Source organism: Macaca nemestrina, chromosome 1, assembly GCF_043159975.1.
Source record: "Macaca nemestrina isolate mMacNem1 chromosome 1, mMacNem.hap1, whole genome shotgun sequence".
Taxonomy (NCBI): domain Eukaryota; kingdom Metazoa; phylum Chordata; class Mammalia; order Primates; family Cercopithecidae; genus Macaca; species Macaca nemestrina.
The window spans coordinates 82390149-82408377 of NC_092125.1; the positions used below are offsets into that span (position 1 = coordinate 82390149).

The 18229-nt window shown below is 41.9% G+C and overlaps 1 protein-coding gene across 4 annotated transcripts in view; it reads right to left on the minus strand.

Moving 5' to 3' along the window:
* The window catches only part of LOC105478279 (nuclear VCP like), a 106435-nt gene that overhangs the window by 29655 nt on the left and 58551 nt on the right, over nucleotides 1-18229 (minus strand). For 2 of the 4 annotated variants that reach the window (XM_071081150.1, XM_011735415.2), the window contains one exon: nucleotides 12249-12348. The exons of 1 other annotated variant lie outside the window; for it this stretch is intronic. In XM_071081150.1, the coding sequence (XP_070937251.1) occupies nucleotides 12249-12348 (100 nt within the window). Of the gene's footprint in view, nucleotides 1-12248; nucleotides 12365-18229 lie in introns of all 4 variants that reach the window. One more of the 4 variants, XR_011614672.1, reaches the window with a different exon arrangement.

Here is an 18229-nt window from a genome sequence, read left to right on the forward strand (position 1 = left end):
GGCGTTGGCCTCCCAAAGTGCTGGGATTATAGGCATAAGTCACTGCACTGGGCCTGAAAGGGATATTGACACCCAAAAGAATCAATTTGCACACTTCCCTCACAATACGCACACAAATTAACTCAAAATGGATCAAAGACCTAAATGTAACAGCTAAAATTTTATGAGAAGAAAATGTGGGAGTTAATTTTAGTGACCTTCAGTTAGGCAGTGATGTTTATACCATTGATACACCATCAAAATTGCAGGCGGTAAAAGAAAAAACATATAAATTGGAATTTATCAAAATTAAAAACTTGTGTTTCAAATGACATCAAAAAAGTGAAAAGACAATCCACAGATTGAGTGAAAATATATGTAAATCACATATCTGATTTTAGATTTGTACCTAGAACAAAGAAGCTACTCAATGACAAGGCAAATAACCTAACTGAAAAATGATTCAAACAGACATCTCTCCAAGGAAGACACACAAATGACCAACAAGCACAATAAAAGATGCTCAACACTATCAGTTATCAGGGAAATGCAAATCAAATCAGAATGAAATACCACCTCACATCCACTAGAATAGCTATAATAAAGACAACAACAGGTATTAGTAAGAATGTGAATAAATTAGAATTCTCATATCTTTTAATGTCAGAATTACTGTGGGAATTCTGTCAGAATGTGGGAATATAATATAATGTCAGAATGTGGGAATATAAAAATGAAGTAGCCACTTTGGAAAAGAGTTTAGCAGTTTCTCAAAATGTTAAACATGGAGTTACCACATGATCCAGCAATTCCACTCCTAGGTATAAACTCAAGAGAAATTAAAACATATGTCCATACAAAAATGTATACATGAATGCTCATAGCAACATTATTCATAAGAGCCAAAAAGCAGAAACAGCCCAGATGTCCAAATGGTGAATAAACAAAATGTGGTATATCCATACAATGGAATATTATTTCATAATAAAAAGGAATGAAGTACTGATACATTCTATATGAATCTTGAAAACATTATGCTAAAGAAGCCAGACTCAAGAGCCCTCATATTGTATAATGCTATTTACATAAAATATCCAGAATAGACAAATTTATATAGACAGAAAATTCATGATGGCCAGTAGTGGCTCAGGCCTAAAATCTCAGTACTTTGAGAGTCCAAGGCAGGGGGCATGCTGCAGGCCAGGAGTTCGAGACCAATCTGGCTAACATAATGAGACCCTGTCTCTCCAAAAAAAAAAAAAAAAAAAAAAAAACCAAAGTAGATTAGTGGTTGTCTAAGGCTGGAGATGAGAAAAGTTAAAGGGAATGCTAACAGGCATGAGATTTTTTAAAGGTGACGAACATTTTTTTTTTTTTTGAGATAGGGTCTCACTCTGTTGCCCCAGCTGGAGTGTAGTGGTGCAATCTCCGCCCACTGCAACCTCTGCCTTCTGGCTTCAAGCGATTCTCCTGCCTCAGCCTCCTAAGTAACTGGGACTATAGGTGCGTACTACCATGCCTGGCTAAATTTTATATGTTTTTGGTAGAGACGAGGCTTCACTGTGTTGGTCAGGCTGGTCTCAAACTGGCCTCAAGTGATCCACTCACCTCAGCCTCCCAAAGTGCTGGGATTATAGGCATGAGCCACACCCGGCCCAGGTGATGCAAATATTCTAAGATTAGATTGTTGGGATGGCTGTAAAGGTATGTAAATATACCAAAACCATTGAATGATATACTTAAAATGGGTAAATTTTATGATATGTCACTTATATCTCAGTAAAGCTTTTTAAAGAAATGAATCCTCAGACTAGCAACACTATAAATATATACGCTGAAAATAATTACAAGATCAGACAACCTTCATGAAATAGGTTTCTACTCATGATTCATTAAACAAATAAGAAGAATGATGTTTTTTGTTTGTTTGCTTTGAGACACAGTCTTGTTCTGTTGCCCAGGCTGGAGTGCAGTGGCACAATCTCAGCTCACTACAACCTTCTCTTCCCAAGTTCAACCAATTCTTGTGCCTCAGCCTCCCAAGTAGCTGGGATTAGAGGTGTGTGCCACCATACCAGCTAATTTATTTATTTATTTATTTTTGTATTTTTAGTACAGACGAGATTTTCCCATGTTAGCTAAGGTTGGTCTTGAACTCCTGGCCTCAAGTGATCTGCTCACCTCGGCCTCCCAAAGTACTGGGATTACAGGCATGAGCCATTGCACCTAGCTGTAAACAAATAATTATTGAGCTCTACTACATACCATGGCAGCTATCTCAGCCGAAGTTCTGGCTGGGCATAACCTAATTTTAAAAGGGAAGTACTGTGCCAAAGGACAAAACATACAGGGTTGACCATGGCACCAAGTCATTGTTCAATTACCTTCAAATGCATTCAACAATGACCCAAAGCATCCAGACTAGATGTGTAAGGAAACACTCCATTTAGCTTGGAACTTCAGTGGTAAATATCTTCGTACAATGAAATAAATACCTTCTCTGTGAGCTATCCACTCTTTCATCTGATTATTATTATTTTTTGAGACAGAGTCTTGCTCTGTTGCAAGGCTGGAGTGCAGTGGTGCGATCTTGGCTCACTGAAACCTCTACCTCCCAAGTTCAAGCTATTCTCCTGGCTCAGTCTCCCGAGTAGCTGGGACTACAGGCGCGTGTCACCATATCCAGCTAATTTTTGTATTTTTAGTAGAGACGGGTTTCACCACGTTGGCCAGGATGGTCTCGATCTCTTGACCTTGTGATCTGCCCGCCTCAGCCTCCCAAAGTGTTGGGATTACAGGCGTGAGCCACCGCACCCAGCCTTCATCTGATAATTATTAAGGGCTTAGAATGGACAGAGACTCTAACTAGAACCTACCTCTCACATATAAAAGTACAGAATAAATCCCTGCCCTGCAGAAGGTTGCACATCATAATCATAATTTACTTATTTCTTCTTTTCTTTTTTTTTTTGAGACAGGGTCTTGCTCTGTCATCTAGGCTGGAGTGCAGTGGTGCAATCACAGCTCACTGCGGCCTCAAACTTCTGGTTTCAAGTGATCCTCCTGCCTCAGCTTCTCAAGTAGCTGGGATTACAGGTACACACCAGTGCATATGGCTAATTTTTATTTTTATTTTTTTTGAGATGGAGTCTTGCTCTGTTGCTCAGGCTGGAGTGCAGTGGCGTGATCTCGGCTCACTGCAACCCCTGCGATTCTTCTGCCTCAGTCTCCTGAGTAGCTGGGACTACGGGCACGTGCTGCTACCATGCCCGGCTAATTTTTATTTTTAGTAGAGACGGGGTTTCACAGTGTTGGCCAGGCTGGTCTCGAACTCCTGACCTCATGATCTGCCTGCCTTGGCCTGCCAAAGTGTTGGGATTACAGGCGTGAGCCACTGCACTTGGCCTAATTTTTTATTTTATTTTGTAGAGATGGGGTCTTGCTTTGTTGCCCAGGCTAATCTTGAACTCCTAACATCAAGAGATCCTCTTGCCTCAGCCTCCCAAAGTGCTGGGATTACAGATGTGAGTTAACACACTCAGCCCTTATTTATTTTTCAACTAAGCCATGCATAGAAGGCAGAAATTCTTTCTGGATTGTATACTGCTACTGGTAGAAAATAGATAATTATTGAGTAGAGGAGAAAGTACTAAGATACTTGGGTTTCATAATTGTGCAGGAGTATCTTTTTTAAACAGCTAGATAATAGATTAAGGGGGAACAGGCAGTTTCCTAACTGAGAACATCCTTTACAGGAGTTGGTATGTGAAGAAGGGAATGCAAAGATGTGCGTAGGAGAGACTAAGGCTAGGGTACAAGGAACTGCATTTCCTCTGGTTAAGCACAAGGCAGTCGCTTATTTCCAGAAGAGAATGTGGACTTTGATACAGCACACATTAGAAGAGGGCTAGGGCTGTGCGCAGTGGTTCACGCCTGTAATCCCAGCACATTTGGGAGGCTGAGGCAGGAGGATCGCTTGAGCCAGGAGTTTAAGACCAGCCTGGGCGACATAGTGAGACGTCATCTCTACAAAAAAGACTTTTTTTTTTTTTTTTTTTTTTAATTAGCTGGGTGTGGTGGTATGTGCCTGTAGTCCCAGCTGAGGTGGGATGATCTCCTGAGCCTAGGAGGTCGAGGCTGCAGTGAGCTGTGACTGCACTACTGTACTCTAGCCTAGGCTGCAGAGTGACACCCTGTCTCAAAAATACAAATAAATAAATTAAATAAAAGAAGAGGTCTGTCCCAGTTCTTCGGAATAACCAAAGGTGGAATGGTGAGAGGACAGTATTTTCATTTACTTTCTAAGCATTAATACTTCAATAATTGAGAAAAAAGTTAAAGGCAAGAAGATGAAAAATAAGAAAAAAGAAGACATTTAGGATATCAGTCCAGGAGGGTTTAACATCCAAGTGCTAAGTACACAAATTAAACAAACAAACAAAAAGTCACATAGAGAGAATGAGAATGACATGGAACCTTTAAAAGAAAAAAAGCAATGTCTATAAATTATGAAGAAAAATAATTTTAAACTCAAAATTATATCCCAGCTAGGTTACCAATCAAAATTAGGGTGAAATAAAGATATTTTCAAATATAAAAGAACTATAGGGGATGGTCTCACATTTGGAAAAACAAATCAAATATACAAGCAGTCAAAAAAAATCTACTTCCTACATAATCTTTCTTAGAAAAGCCACTGAAAGATAAGCGCCAGCAAAATGAGGGTGTGAGCAAGGTAAAAAAACTACACACAAAAAACCCATGAGATCAGAAACAAAGGGCAAATAAAGGAAAACAGTCAAGGAAGTACTGAAATAACAGCTGTTTAGACCACAGGCATAAAGCAATCAGTCCAGATTAAAGCAGGAAGGTGGAAAGCTCTAGAGGGAGGGCTCCAGAAACAAACAAACAAACAAACAAACAAACAAACAAATGGAACTGGTACATCATTTGAATAAATAACATCGACAGCTGTATAAAATATGTGATGAACAGGAAACAAAGCAAAAGAAAAGAACGAGGGCCACTGAATCCAAGAACAAGAGTTATATGAGAAAGGAAACCTAATCAGTGTCATGCTTGGCTCAGCAGAGAGAAATATTGACACAGCCATAGTAATGTAAACACTAGTGACTTAACCAAGAGTTGTGATCAAACTATATTACAATACTGGGAGGATAGGGGAGAGGACAGATGATGTGGCAGTGATGGTGGGAGTGGAGGGTATGGAGAAAGGGTGAATGTAAGATAACTAAATCTTCATCTACCTTAAAATGAGGTTAATGGGCAGTGTTTAAAATTGATAAGAAATAGCTATATGAGCATATTTGAAAATATGAAAAAAAACAGCTCAAGTGGTTGCCTCTCAGGGGATTAGAAGGGATGGGACAGAAAACTACAGTTTTTGTTATAAGCTTTTCCTGACATTTGATTTGAAACTGGGGTCCCTCCCTCTACATGTGAAAATTACAACTGAAGATGAGATTTGGGTGGGGACACAGAGCCAAACCATATCACTCACCAAGGTTCAACTTTTGCACAAGTTTAGGGCTGTTGTGAGGTTTAACATGGTAAAGCATCCAACAGAGGGCCTGACACGTAGTAGGTGCTCCAAAACCTAGTTGTTATTACTGGTGATTGTTTTAAAATAATAGGGACTTGTAAAGAAAATGAAATAAACTTATTTTCATCTCCTTGAACAGACATTTTAGAACTGAAAATAGACTAACTTTTATCTAAGTGTCCCCTATCTCAGAAGTGGCAAAACCTTTTACCCAGTATAGATAAAACAATCTAACAATAAGAATAAGAATAGCCCTTATTTATTTTCTTTCTCTTATCTCACATCTAATTCCAGAAAATCCTATTGGTTTTACTTTCAAAATATGTCTCAAATTTTACCACTTCTTACTTCTCCCATTAAGCTCACACAAATTCTCCATGGACTGACCGTAGATCTTCTAGTTCAGAGTATCTTTTGTGTCAAGGACTTTTTTGGAATACAGAAAGTTTATGGATTGCTTCTTAAACGTTTTTCAATGTATAAAGTAAAATACATCAGAAAGATTACAAGGAAGTCAAGGGTATTAAAAGCTACCAAACTGTTAGGAAAACTGCTCATTACCCTCCAATAGCTCCCCATCACATCAGAATAAAATCCACACCCCTTACTGTGGCTTAAAAGGCCCCTTGCACCTCTCTATCACTGTCCCCCTTACTCATTTCGCTTTAGGCACACAGGTCGTCTTGCTGGTTTTCCAACACGCCAAGCTTGTTTTCCTCTCAGGGCCTGTATATCATTTGTTCTCTATCTGGAATACTCTCATCTCCCAGATTTCTGCATGGCTTGGTTCGCATCCTTTGGGTTCATGTACACATGCCATTTTCTGAAGAAGTCTTCCCAGGCAACAGCACCTAAATCAGCCTCCCCTCCCTAACCACTAGTCACTCTCTATCCTCTCACGCTGTTTCTCTTTTCTTTTTTTTTGAGACAGAGGCTCGCTCTGTCGCCCAGGCTGGAGTGCAAAGGCACAATCTCAGCTCACTGCAATCTCCACCTCGTGGATTTTCAAGAGATTCTCCTGCCTCAGCTTCCCAAGTAGCTGGGATTACTGGTGCCCACCACCACACCCAGCTAATTTTTGTATTTGTAGTAGAGACAGTGTTTCACGATGTTGGTCAGGCTGGTCTTGAACTCCTGACCCCAGGTGATCCATCCTCCTCGGCCTCCCAAAGCGCTGGGATTACAGGCGTGAGCCACCGCGCCCAGCCTCATTTTATTTATTTATTACTCCCACCCCACCCCACCCTGTTCCCCAGCTCCAAAGCAGAATATATGCCGGCAAGGAATTTTGTGATTTTTCATCTTCGAATTCCCAAAGCTAAGCAGGATGAAGTATACAGTAAAAACTCAGTAATTATTTGATGAATGAAAGAGCAAATCTCCTTACAGATTGAAGAAAATTGTATTAATATGACTGATCCACAACACCAAACCTTAAGATGACTAAACAACTTGCACAATAAAGGTAGAATGTGTTAAAAAGAGAAATATAGGTACTAAGGATTAAAGCTGACCACAAATATATATATATAAAATATTAATTTAATTTTATTTATTTATTTATTTATTTATTTATTTATTTATTTTTGAGACGGACTCTCGCTCTTGTCGCCCAGGCTGGAGTGCAGTGGCACAATCTCGGCTCACTGCAACCTCCGCCTCCCAGGTTCAAGCTATTCTCCTGCCTCAGCCTCCTGGGTAGCTGGGATTACAGGTGCCCGCCATCACGCCCGGCTAATTTTTGTACTTTTAATAGAGACAGGGTTTTGTCATGTTGGCCAGGCTGGTTTCGAACTCCTGACCTCAGGTGATCCTCCTGCCTCAGCGTCTCAAAGTGCTGGGATCACAGGTGTGAGCCACCGCACCTAGCCTACTGCAAATATATTTACACTTCCATTTTCTCTCCTTTTAGAAGCTGGGCCTTTATGTCAGTACCCTGAACAATAGAGTTTACCTAGTCTGGACTTTGCCTTTAAGAAGAATGGCAGCTTCCATTTTCAACGCTTAGAATCTGCCTACCATGTAAGTAGTGCAAACACCCTGAGAGAAGCACGCTACTGGAAGCCCAAGCCACATGAAGAGGCATTAAAAGATGATAACTGGGGCCAGGTACGGTGGCTTACATCTGTAATTCCAGCACTTTGGGAGGCTGAGGCAGGCGGATCACCTGAGGTCAGGAGTTCAAGACCAGCCTGACCAACACGGCGAAACCCCATCTCTACTAAAAAATACAAAATCAGCTGGGCGTGGTGTGCATGCCTGTAATCCCAGCTACTTGGGAGGCTGAGGCAGGAGAATCACTTAAGCCTAGGAGGCAGAGGTTGCAGTGAGCCGAGATCACACCACTGCACTCCAGTCTGGGCGACAGAGTGAGACTCCACCTCAAAACAAACAAACCCCAAAAAGATAATTATTTGGGGGCTCGGTTGGGAGAGAGACCAAGGATTGTGAAGACATTGTGAGTAAAGAGGCCACTGTGGAAATGGATTCTCTGGTCCAGCCACTCCAGCTGATAGCATGTGGATCCAAGATGAACCACCCAGACAAGCCCATCCCAAATTCCTGACCTAAAAATTGTGAGCCAAGCAAAAATGGTGATTTTTTTTTTTTTTTTTTAAGATGGAGTCTCAATCTGTTGCCCAGGCTGGAATGCAGTGGTGCGATCTGGGATCACTGCAACCTCCGCCTCCTGGGTTCACGTGATTCTCCTGCCTCAGCCTCCTGAGTAGCTGGGATTGCAGGTGCCCACCACCACACCCAATTAATTTTTATATTTTTAGTAGGGATGGAGTTTCACCATGTTGAGTAGGCTGGTCTTGAACTCTTTACCTCAAGTGATCCTTGGCTTCCCACAGTGCTGGGATTACAGGTGTGAGTCACTGCACCCAGCCACAAATGGTGGTTTTAAAGCACTAAGCTTTACAGTAGTTTGTTATGCAGCAATGTCTAACCAGAACATCAAACAAGGAGGGATTTTTTTTTTTTTTTTTTTTTTTTTTTTTTTTGAGACGGAGTCTCGCTCTGTCACCCAGGCTGGAGTGCAGTGGCCGGATCTCAGCTCACTGCAAGCTCCGCCTCCTGGGTTCCCGCCATTCTCCTGCCTCAGCCTCCTGAGTAGCTGGGACTACAGGTGCCGCCACCACGCCCGGCTAGTTTTTTGTATTTTTTTAGTATAGACGGGGTTTCACCGTGTTAGCCGGGATGGTCTCGATCTCCTGACCTCGTGATCTGCCCGTCTCGGCCTCCCAAAGTGCTGGGATTACAGGCTTGAGCCACCGCACCCGACCAAGGAGGAAATTCTTAAAGCTAAGCAGACAAGAAGTTATAAGCAATCAAAACAATGTCACATGATAGTATACAATGGAGCAGAACTGCCAAATAAGCATGAAAACAAGTGAAGAAGATCTAGAACATTTATTATTACTATTATTATTTTTTGAGACAGTTTCGCTTTGCCGCCCAGGCTGGAGTGCAGTGGTGCAATCTTGGCTCATGGCAACCTTCACGTCCTGGGTTCAAGCAATTCTCCTGCCTCAGCCTCAGCCTCCCAAGTAGCTGGGACTACAGGCGCATGCCACCATGCCCAGCTAATTTTTTTGTATTTTTAGTAGAGATGGGGTTTCACTGTGTTAGCTGATGGTCTCAATCTCCTGACCTTATGATCCGCCGGCCTCGGCCTCCCAAAGTGTTGGGATTACAGGCATGAGCCACCGTGTCCAGCCAGATCATTTATTTTTAAATGTAGGTCATTAATGCAACAGATTTGTTAAAGGGGAAAAAAGGATGGAAGAGTTTTAGGGAAAGACAATATACATACATAGGGAAAAAAACAAAACACCGGTACCACATTATGATTCATCTGCCATTCTTAACACAGGTTTTAAAATAAACAGGCCAGGCGCAGTGGCTCATGCCTGTAATCCCAGCACTTTGGGAGGCCGAGGCAGGCAGATCACCTGAGGTCAGAAGTTTGAGACCAGCCTGGTCAGCACGGTGAAACCCTATCTCTACTAAAAATACAAAAATTAGCTGGGCCTGGAGGCACGTGCCTGTAATCCCAGCTACTTGGGAGGCTGAGGCAGAAGAAACCTTTGAACCTGGGAGGCAGAGGTTGCAGTGAGCTGAGATCACGCCACTGCACTCCAGTCTGGGCAGCAGACCAAGACTCTGTCTCAAAATAAATAAATAAATAATAAAATAAACAAACTTAAAATATGGTAAGGGCTGTTAACGACAGAATATGTTATACAGGAAACGAAAGACTGATGCTGTGGTTTGAACGTATTCCCCAAAGTTCACGTGCTGGAAACTCAATCCCCAATAAAACAGTGTTGAGAGGTGGGGCCTTTAAAAAGTGATGAGGTCATGAGGGCTCTGACTCATGAATAATGCTGGTTCCAAGGGAGTGGGTAAGTTATTGCAGGAGTGGACTCTTGATCAAAGGATATGTTTAGCCACTCTCTCTATTTTTTAAATAATAGAGACAAGGTCTCACTATGTTGCCCAGGCTGGTCTTAAACTCCCAAGCTCAAGCGATTCTCCTGTCTCGACCTTGTAAAGTGCTAGGATTACAGGCATAAGCCACCATGCCCAGCTTGGCCACTTTCTTCCTTTTTTTAATGTCTAATCATTTATTAACTATGTTTCTGTATGATATTATTAATACACTGCATACATGACAAGCCATAAATTAAAACCAGATAGTACAATTAAATAAAGTAACAGATAATAATTTTAGCATTTTCTTGTCTCACCACCAACAGATATTAAGCCCATCCTTACTAATTTATGCTCCTCACTTTAAAAAGGATGATCACACACCAGAAAAAACTAGATCAATTGTATTTCTTCAAAGAGGCTTTTTTGAGAGAAACACGGCCCTCATTTCCTACTCCCCAGGATCCCCCTCTCTCTGCTTCTCTCTTCTCCAGGTTTCCTCTAATGAAACCAATCTTTTGCTATACAAAATGCTTTTTGGTAGGCTGAGGAAAACAGTCAGTTGTTCAGCTCAGGCAGTTGAGATAAATGTCCAAAGATAGGGTAAAATTAATTAAACTTTATTTGTCCACCCTTATTCATGGGACCATGGTTTCTTCCTGTCCAGGCCACTTTCCTTTTGCTCTCTCATGCATGCTCTTGTGCTCTTCCACCCTTTCACCTTGGGATGATGCAGCAAGAGGGCCCTTGACAGATGCAGGCCACTCAATCTTGACCTTCCCAGCTTCCTGAACTAGAAGAACTGAATCTCTTCTTTTTAACACTAATTACCCAGTTTCAGGTATTCTATTATAGCAACACAAAACAGACTAAGACAAGCATCTTTTTGAAATATGTGAGAAAAGATCTGTATCTTCTTATGAAAGGGAAAATGTGATTCTGTTCAACTCTGAGGGACTTTCTTCTAGGATGACTCTGTGATTTTATGACCTAATGACTGTTCCCACTACTATTACCAAACTGCTTATGAACATGATAATACTTACTAAATAGCTACCTGCTGTTTACTACCACTGTGGTAGATACATTACCAACATCATTTAACCTTTGTGACAATCCTGCCAATTAAGTATTATCATCCTCATTTTAAAAGTGCCAAAATGATGGTCAGCAAGATGAAGTAATATAGTCCCAAGGTTACTATGGTATAATACAGAACATAATTGGTCTTTGCCCACCGTTCCTGGCATAGACCTTCAAAAATCCTTGCAATTTCCTGAATGCCAGGAATATCTTTGTTGAGCTAATATGGTGACACATAGTGGCCCCACAGATAGCTTCAGGCAGGGGGACTGATCACCAGAAAGATCAAGCATGCGATTAGAGTTGTAACTCTGAGCCACCTTCTGCACTTCTATAGTCTTGAGCCCTTTTCTGAATCTCTCAAAGAATGCTTAACCTTGAAAACAATTTTCAGTAATCATTAAGGGCAGATATGAGGGCATGGCTCCAGAATAAAACCTTAAAAATCTATCTTTAACTTCTAGTAGAGTGAAGAGTATGGTTTTTATTTCCTATAAGCTAGCGAGAAACCATAAAACACAAATTCTTAAAATACTTTTGTGGTCAAAAGTGTATGCCGGTCGGGTGCAATGGCTCACGTCTGTAATCCCAGCACTTCGGGAGGCTGAGTTGGGCGGATCACCTGAGGTTCAGGAGTTCAAGACCAGCCTGGCCAACATGGCGAAACCCCATCTCTACTAAAAATACAAAAAATAGCTGGGCATGGTGGCAGCACCGGTAATCCCAGCTACTCAGGAGGCTGAGGCAGGAGAATCACTTGAACCCAGGAGGCAGAGGTTGCAGTGAGCCAAGGTTATGCCACCGCATGCCAGCCTGGGTGACAAGGTGAGATTCCGTCTCCAAAAAAAAAAGAAAAGAGTGTATGCTGCAACTGTTCTCAGCCAAAAAAGAGCTTTCTAAGCACGAACACAGAAAAGCAATCTCATGGGATCCAAGCAGTAATACTATGCTTTTTACTATAGCTTATGCAAAAGCTTTCTAAGCCTTTATTTCAACTACGAAGTTTCCTTTCACAGAACCAGAAAGGGATTGTCCAAATTTAATCTTCCTTTCCTAGGATGCGTGTGAATTATATTGTTTATAAATGCTACAAGTTTTTACTTTTATTTTTAATTATCTGAATCTCTTCTATGGAAATGCTGTAAGTTTTTAGATTCATCTGCGTTACAATATTTTTATTTCTTACCTGGCCTGTTAGTGGCTGCCATAATAAAAACCTGCTGGCGTGCTTCCAGACCATCCATCTCTGTAAGCAGCTGATTCACCACTCGGACACTTGCCCCTGTCTAAAAAGACATAAATCTGGTTCCATCAGCTCTCAATATAAAGGAAAAAAAAATTTTTTTCTTCCCCATGAAAATAATACATTTCCCCATGCAAAAGAGATCACAGTGATCATTTTCCAAGGAGCCACTATATGCACACACTGTGCAAAATGTGTTCTCATCAGTGGACCTCCCCAGCAATCCTATTATTATCCACAGTCTAAATGAGGAAAGTGAGGCTCAGAGGGGTTACTTGTCCAAGTTCTCATCACTAGGTAAAGGAAGAGATGAGACTCAATCTCAGGCTGAATGGATCCCAAGGTCTAATGTTTCTGAGTTACTCAAACATCTAACCGTCACAATACACTTCCCTTGGAGCGAATCTACAGCTAGCTTTTGTTTCTTTGCTAGAGATGGGTCTTGCTATGCTGTCCAGGCTAGTCTTGAACTCCTGGCCTCAAGCAATCCTCTTGCCTCAGCTTCCCAAAGTGCCGGGATTATAGGTGTGAGAGCTGCACCCCACCCAGACTAAGCTTCTTTTTTTTTTTTTTTTTTTGAGATGAAGTTTCGCTCTTGTTGCCCAGACTGGAGTGCAATGGTGTGATCTCGGCTCACTGCAACCTCCGTCTCCTGGTTCAAGCAATTCTCCTGCCTCAGCCTCCCAAGTAGCTGGGATTACAGGCATGTGCCACAATGCCAGGATAATTTTGTAATTTCAGTAGAGATGGGGTTTCACCATGTTGGTCAGGCTGGTCTTGAAACTCCTGACCTCAGGTGATCAGCCCACCTCGGCCTCCCAAAGCACTTGGATTACAGGAGTGAGCCACCACGCCCAGCCCTAGACTAAGCTTTTGAACCCCAAATTTCCCAGTATATCAGGCATTCTAGATCTCATTTTATTTTTAAAGTCAGTCAAATTTAACAGTGGGAGGTTGTATACCACCTTTGGTGAGACTAATTTTTTTTTTGAGGCAGGGTTTTACTCTGTAGCCCAGGCTAGAGTGTAGTGGTGTGATCTCAGCTCACTGCAGCCTTCCCCTCCTGGGCTCAAGCAATCCTGCCACCTCAGCCTCCCAAATAGCTGGTACTACTGGTGTGTGCCACCACGCCTAGCTAATTTTCGTATTTTTTTCTAGAGATCCTCTTGCTATATTGCCCAGGCTAGTCTCGAACTCCTGAGCTCAACTGATCCTTCCACCTCGGCCTCCCAAAGTGCTGGGATTACAGGCTTGTGCCACTGCACCCGGATGACACTAATGTTAATAAATTCTGATAACCCACCACCATCAGACAAGCCAGGTGTTCCAGATCTTTTTAGTGCAACACATACGGGAGTATCTGGGACACTGATGAGGTATTTTCTCTTTTCCTTGAAGCAAATAATACAAAGTAAAGTTACCTCAGCAATATCTAGGTGAAAGGAAACATCCAGGGAGTTGGTATAAATTCAGGGAGAGGGATAAATCACTTAGATACAGAAACAACAAAAAAGTTTTAAATGAAGGGAATGAGAAAAGTGGTGCTGTGTTTTTGGTCATTAATTGTTTTTCTTCACCATAAATTTTACATACAGAGGTGGTAATGGGCTTACCTCATTTCTTTCCTTTTTTTTTTTTTTTTTTAGACAGGGGTCTTGCTCTGTTGCCCAGGCTGGAAGTACAGTGGTGAGATCTCAGCTCACTGCAACCTCTACCTTCCGGGCTCAAGCAATCCTCCTACCTCAGCCTCCCGAGTGGCTGGGACTACAGGTATGCACCACCACACCTGGCTAATTTTTCTTTTTTGTGTAGAGTCAGGATTTCACCATGTTGCCCATGCTGGTCTTGAACTCCTGGACTCAAGCAATCTGCCTGCCTTGGCCACCCAAACTGCTGGGATTACAGGTATAAGCTACCACGCCCAGCTTACCCCACTGATTTCTCTAGAAAAAAAAATTTGGTGTTCCTTATTGTCACTCCTGGGGAACATAACACTAACAGAATCATAATCCATACTCAAAAATATAAGGAAGTAAAGGGTAAAAAATATTGTTCTACATAAGCAAGACGAGGGTCAATACAAGAATGACTGATAGATTTTTCTGTATTAAAGCCATAATATTCTGGCTGGGCATGGTGACTCACACCTGTAATCCCAGCACTTTGGGAGGCGAGACGTGTGGATCACCTGAGGTCAGAAGTGCAAGACCAGTCTGGCCAACATGGTGAAACCCCGTTTCTACTAAAAATACAAAAAATTGGCCGGGTGCGGTGGCTCAAGCCTGTAATCCCAGCACTTTGGGAGGCCGAGACGGGCGGATCACGAGGTCAGGAGTTCGAGACCATCCTGGCTAACACGGTGAAACCCCGTCTCTACTAAAAAAATACAAAAAACTAGCCGGGCGAGGTGGCGGGCGCCTGTAGTCCCGGCTACTCGGGAGGCTGAGGCAGGAGAATGGCGTAAAAACCCGGGAGGCAGAGCTTGCAGTGAGCTGAGATCCGGCCACTGCACTCCAGCCTGGGCGACACAGCGAGACTCCATCTCAAAAAAAATAAAATAAAAATAAATAAATAAAAATAAATAAAAATACAAAAAATTAGCTGGGTATGGTGGCAGGAACCTGTAATCTCAGCTGCATGGGAGGCTAAAGCAGAAGAATTGCTTGAACCTGGGAGGCGGAGGCTGCAGTGAGCTGAGATCACGCCACTGCACTCCAGCCTGGGCGACAGAGTGAGACTCTCTCAAAACAGAAAACAAACAAACAAACCAAACCTATAATATTCTATATAATAAAATTAAATATAAGTCGTAAGACTGGGAAAAATAGTATCAACACATAATTAAATAAAAGACTTCTTTCCATCATAGAGTACCAATTAACACAAAAAAAGACGGCAATAGCAAAAGGGCTGAAACATATGATCAAATAATTTCAAATCACTGGAGACAGTCTACCTCATGGTAATCAGGGACATGTATACTAAAATGTAATATGATTTGCCAAAAAAACTGCCAAAAAATAAAAAGATGGGTATAATCCATTGTTGATAAGAAATGGATATTTTCACACACTGCTGGTGGGCACATGTAACTGATAGTTTTTGTGAAGGATGATACAGCATTATCTTTCAAAATCTAATATATAGCAATCTTCCACCCTGATTTTCACTTCCAAAATTCTGTCTCACATAGTCCCACCACAGGTGCACAAAAATGCGTGATACAAGTAGAGTTCTGTTTACAACTGGAAACAATCTAAATGCCCAAAACAGGAGAATTATTAAGTAAATTCTGCTGTATCCAGACTGATGATAATACTATATATATTTTTAAGTCATTACGTACATGAGAAAGTCATCAAGACAGAATGACCACATTAATATAAAAAATAGAAGCCTAGGTCCAGGCATGATGTAATCTCAGCACTTTGGGAGGCAGAGGCAGGAGGATCACTTGAGGCCAGAAGTTCAAGACCAGCCTGGGCAACATAGCAAGATCCCACCTCTAAAAACAAAAACTTAGCTGGGTGTGGCAGTGCACAACTGTACTACTAGCTATTCAGGCAGCTAAGGTGGGATCACTGCTTGAGCCCAGGAGCTCAAGGTGGCAGGCAGTGAGCTACAATCACACCACTGCACTCCAGCCTGGGTGACAGGGTAAGACCCTGTCTCAACAGCAACAATAACAAAACAGAAGTGTAAAATATACATTTTTTTGCTTCTGGAAAAAGTTCTAGAATGATGCATACTAAATGATAAACTATTAGTACTGTCATAATAACCTCTAAGAAGAGTAATACGGAGGAGAATGGAAAGAAATTTACTCTTTATACTTGTGCTTTATTTGAATTTTTCACAAGCATGTATTCATGTATAACTAGTGTAATTCAAAAAGAATACATTCAAATTTAAAAGATTTTTAGAGGCTGGACATGGTGGCTCATGTCTGTAATCCTAGCACTTTGGAAGGCTGAGGCAGGTGGATCACCTGAGGTTGGAAGTTCGAGACTAGCCTGGCCAACATGGTGAAACCCTGTCTCTACTAAAGAAAAAAAAAAATATGAAAAATCAGCTGGGCATGGTGGCATGTACCTATAGTCCCAGCTACTCAGCAGGCTTAGGCATGAGAATCACTTGAACCCAGGAGGCAAAGGCTGCGGAGAGCTGAGATCGTGCCACTGCACTCCAGCCTGGGTGACAGTGAGACTCTGTTTAAAAAAAAAAAAGAAGATCAAATAAAAAGAAACAAACAAAAAATAAAAATAAAATGTTTTCAGAATCTGCTTTAGGTGAAAATGTAGAAAAGCAAACTATAGCTGGGCATAGTGGCTCACACCTGTAATTCCAGCACTTTGGGAGGCCGAGGCAAGTGGATCACCTGAGGTCAGGAGTTCGAGACCAGCCTGGCCAACATGGTAAAACCCGTTTCTACTAAAAATGCAAAATTAGCCAGGTGTGGTAGCACACATCTGTAGTGCCAGTTACCTGGGAGACAGAGACAGGAGAATCACTTGACCCTGGGAGGCGGAGGCTGCAGTGAGCTGAGATTATGCCACTGCACTCCAGCTTGGGTGACAGAGCAAGACTCTGTCTCAAAAACAAACAAACAAACAAAAAAAAACCACAAGAAAAGAAACCCATATATATCAGAGTATAGAAATGTATGGCAGTAGGCTGGGTGTGGTGGCTCATGCCTCTAATGCCAATACGTTGGGAGGCCGAGGCTGGTGGATCACTTGAGACCAGGTGTTCGAGACCAGCCCAGCCATCATGGTGAAACCCCACCTCTACTGAAAACACAAATATTAGTCGGGCATGGTAGCAGGCGCCTGTAATCCCAGTTACTAGGGAGGTTGAGTCAGGAAAATTGCTTGAACCTGGGAGGCAGAGGTTGCAGTGAGCTGAGATAGTGCCATTGCACTCTAGCCTCCAGCCTGGGTGATAGAGCAAGACTTTTTCTCAAGAAAAAAAAAAAAAGGAAAGGAAAGGAAAGGGAAAGGGAAAGGAAAGGAAAAGAAAGAAATGCATGGCAGTAGACATCCAAGAAACAAATAAGGCCGCTCTGCCTATGGAGCAGCCATTCTTTATTCTTTAAAAAAAAAAGAGAGAGATAAACCAGAAGTCAGACATGTACTTCATACGGCTACAGACTTCTTTGAGGGCAACAGTTGACAATGAACCTCTCCAAATTTAGATTTACCAGCTAACAGTAGAGAGCTGCAAACCAATTGAAGGGGCTGTGGACAAATGAAGGGTTTATTCATGGCAGAAGAGATGGGAATAAAAAGGAAAAGAATAAAATCCAGAGCATGCCGTGCCCTAACCAGCTGGAGGTATCAAAGTACTGTGTTTTGCTCCATAGCCCACAGTAGACTTTGGAATATGACTGGGGAACCTGGGAAGGATCTCTGCCTCAGTCACTGACATCACTATCAAAGACAAGCCTGTAATAAGAATTTTCTATGATGGTATCAATGACTACTGGATGAAGAAACAAAACCACTAAAATGTGAGTCACATTTATTTATTTATTTGTATCAGTCAGCTTTTTTTTGTGACTTTTGAATGTTTTTGGAGATTTTTAGCAAAATGAGGCATGTAATGTTTTATGACCCAAGACACACACACACACACTTATTTAAAATAAATCACAAAAGATTTCCTAGGTTTCAGAAATGATGTAAAACCCCATCTCTACTAAAAACTACAAAAATTAGCCAAGTAGTGGCGGGCGCTTGTAATCCCAGCTACTCTGGAGGCTGAGGCAGGAGAATCGCTTGAACCTGGGTGCCAGAGGTTGCAGTAAGCCGAGATCGCACCATTGCACTCCAGCCTGGGTGACAGAGTGAGTCTCCGTTTCAACAACAAAACAACAACAACAACAACAAAAGAAATGTAACCATTTCCTCAGTCATCTTACAAGA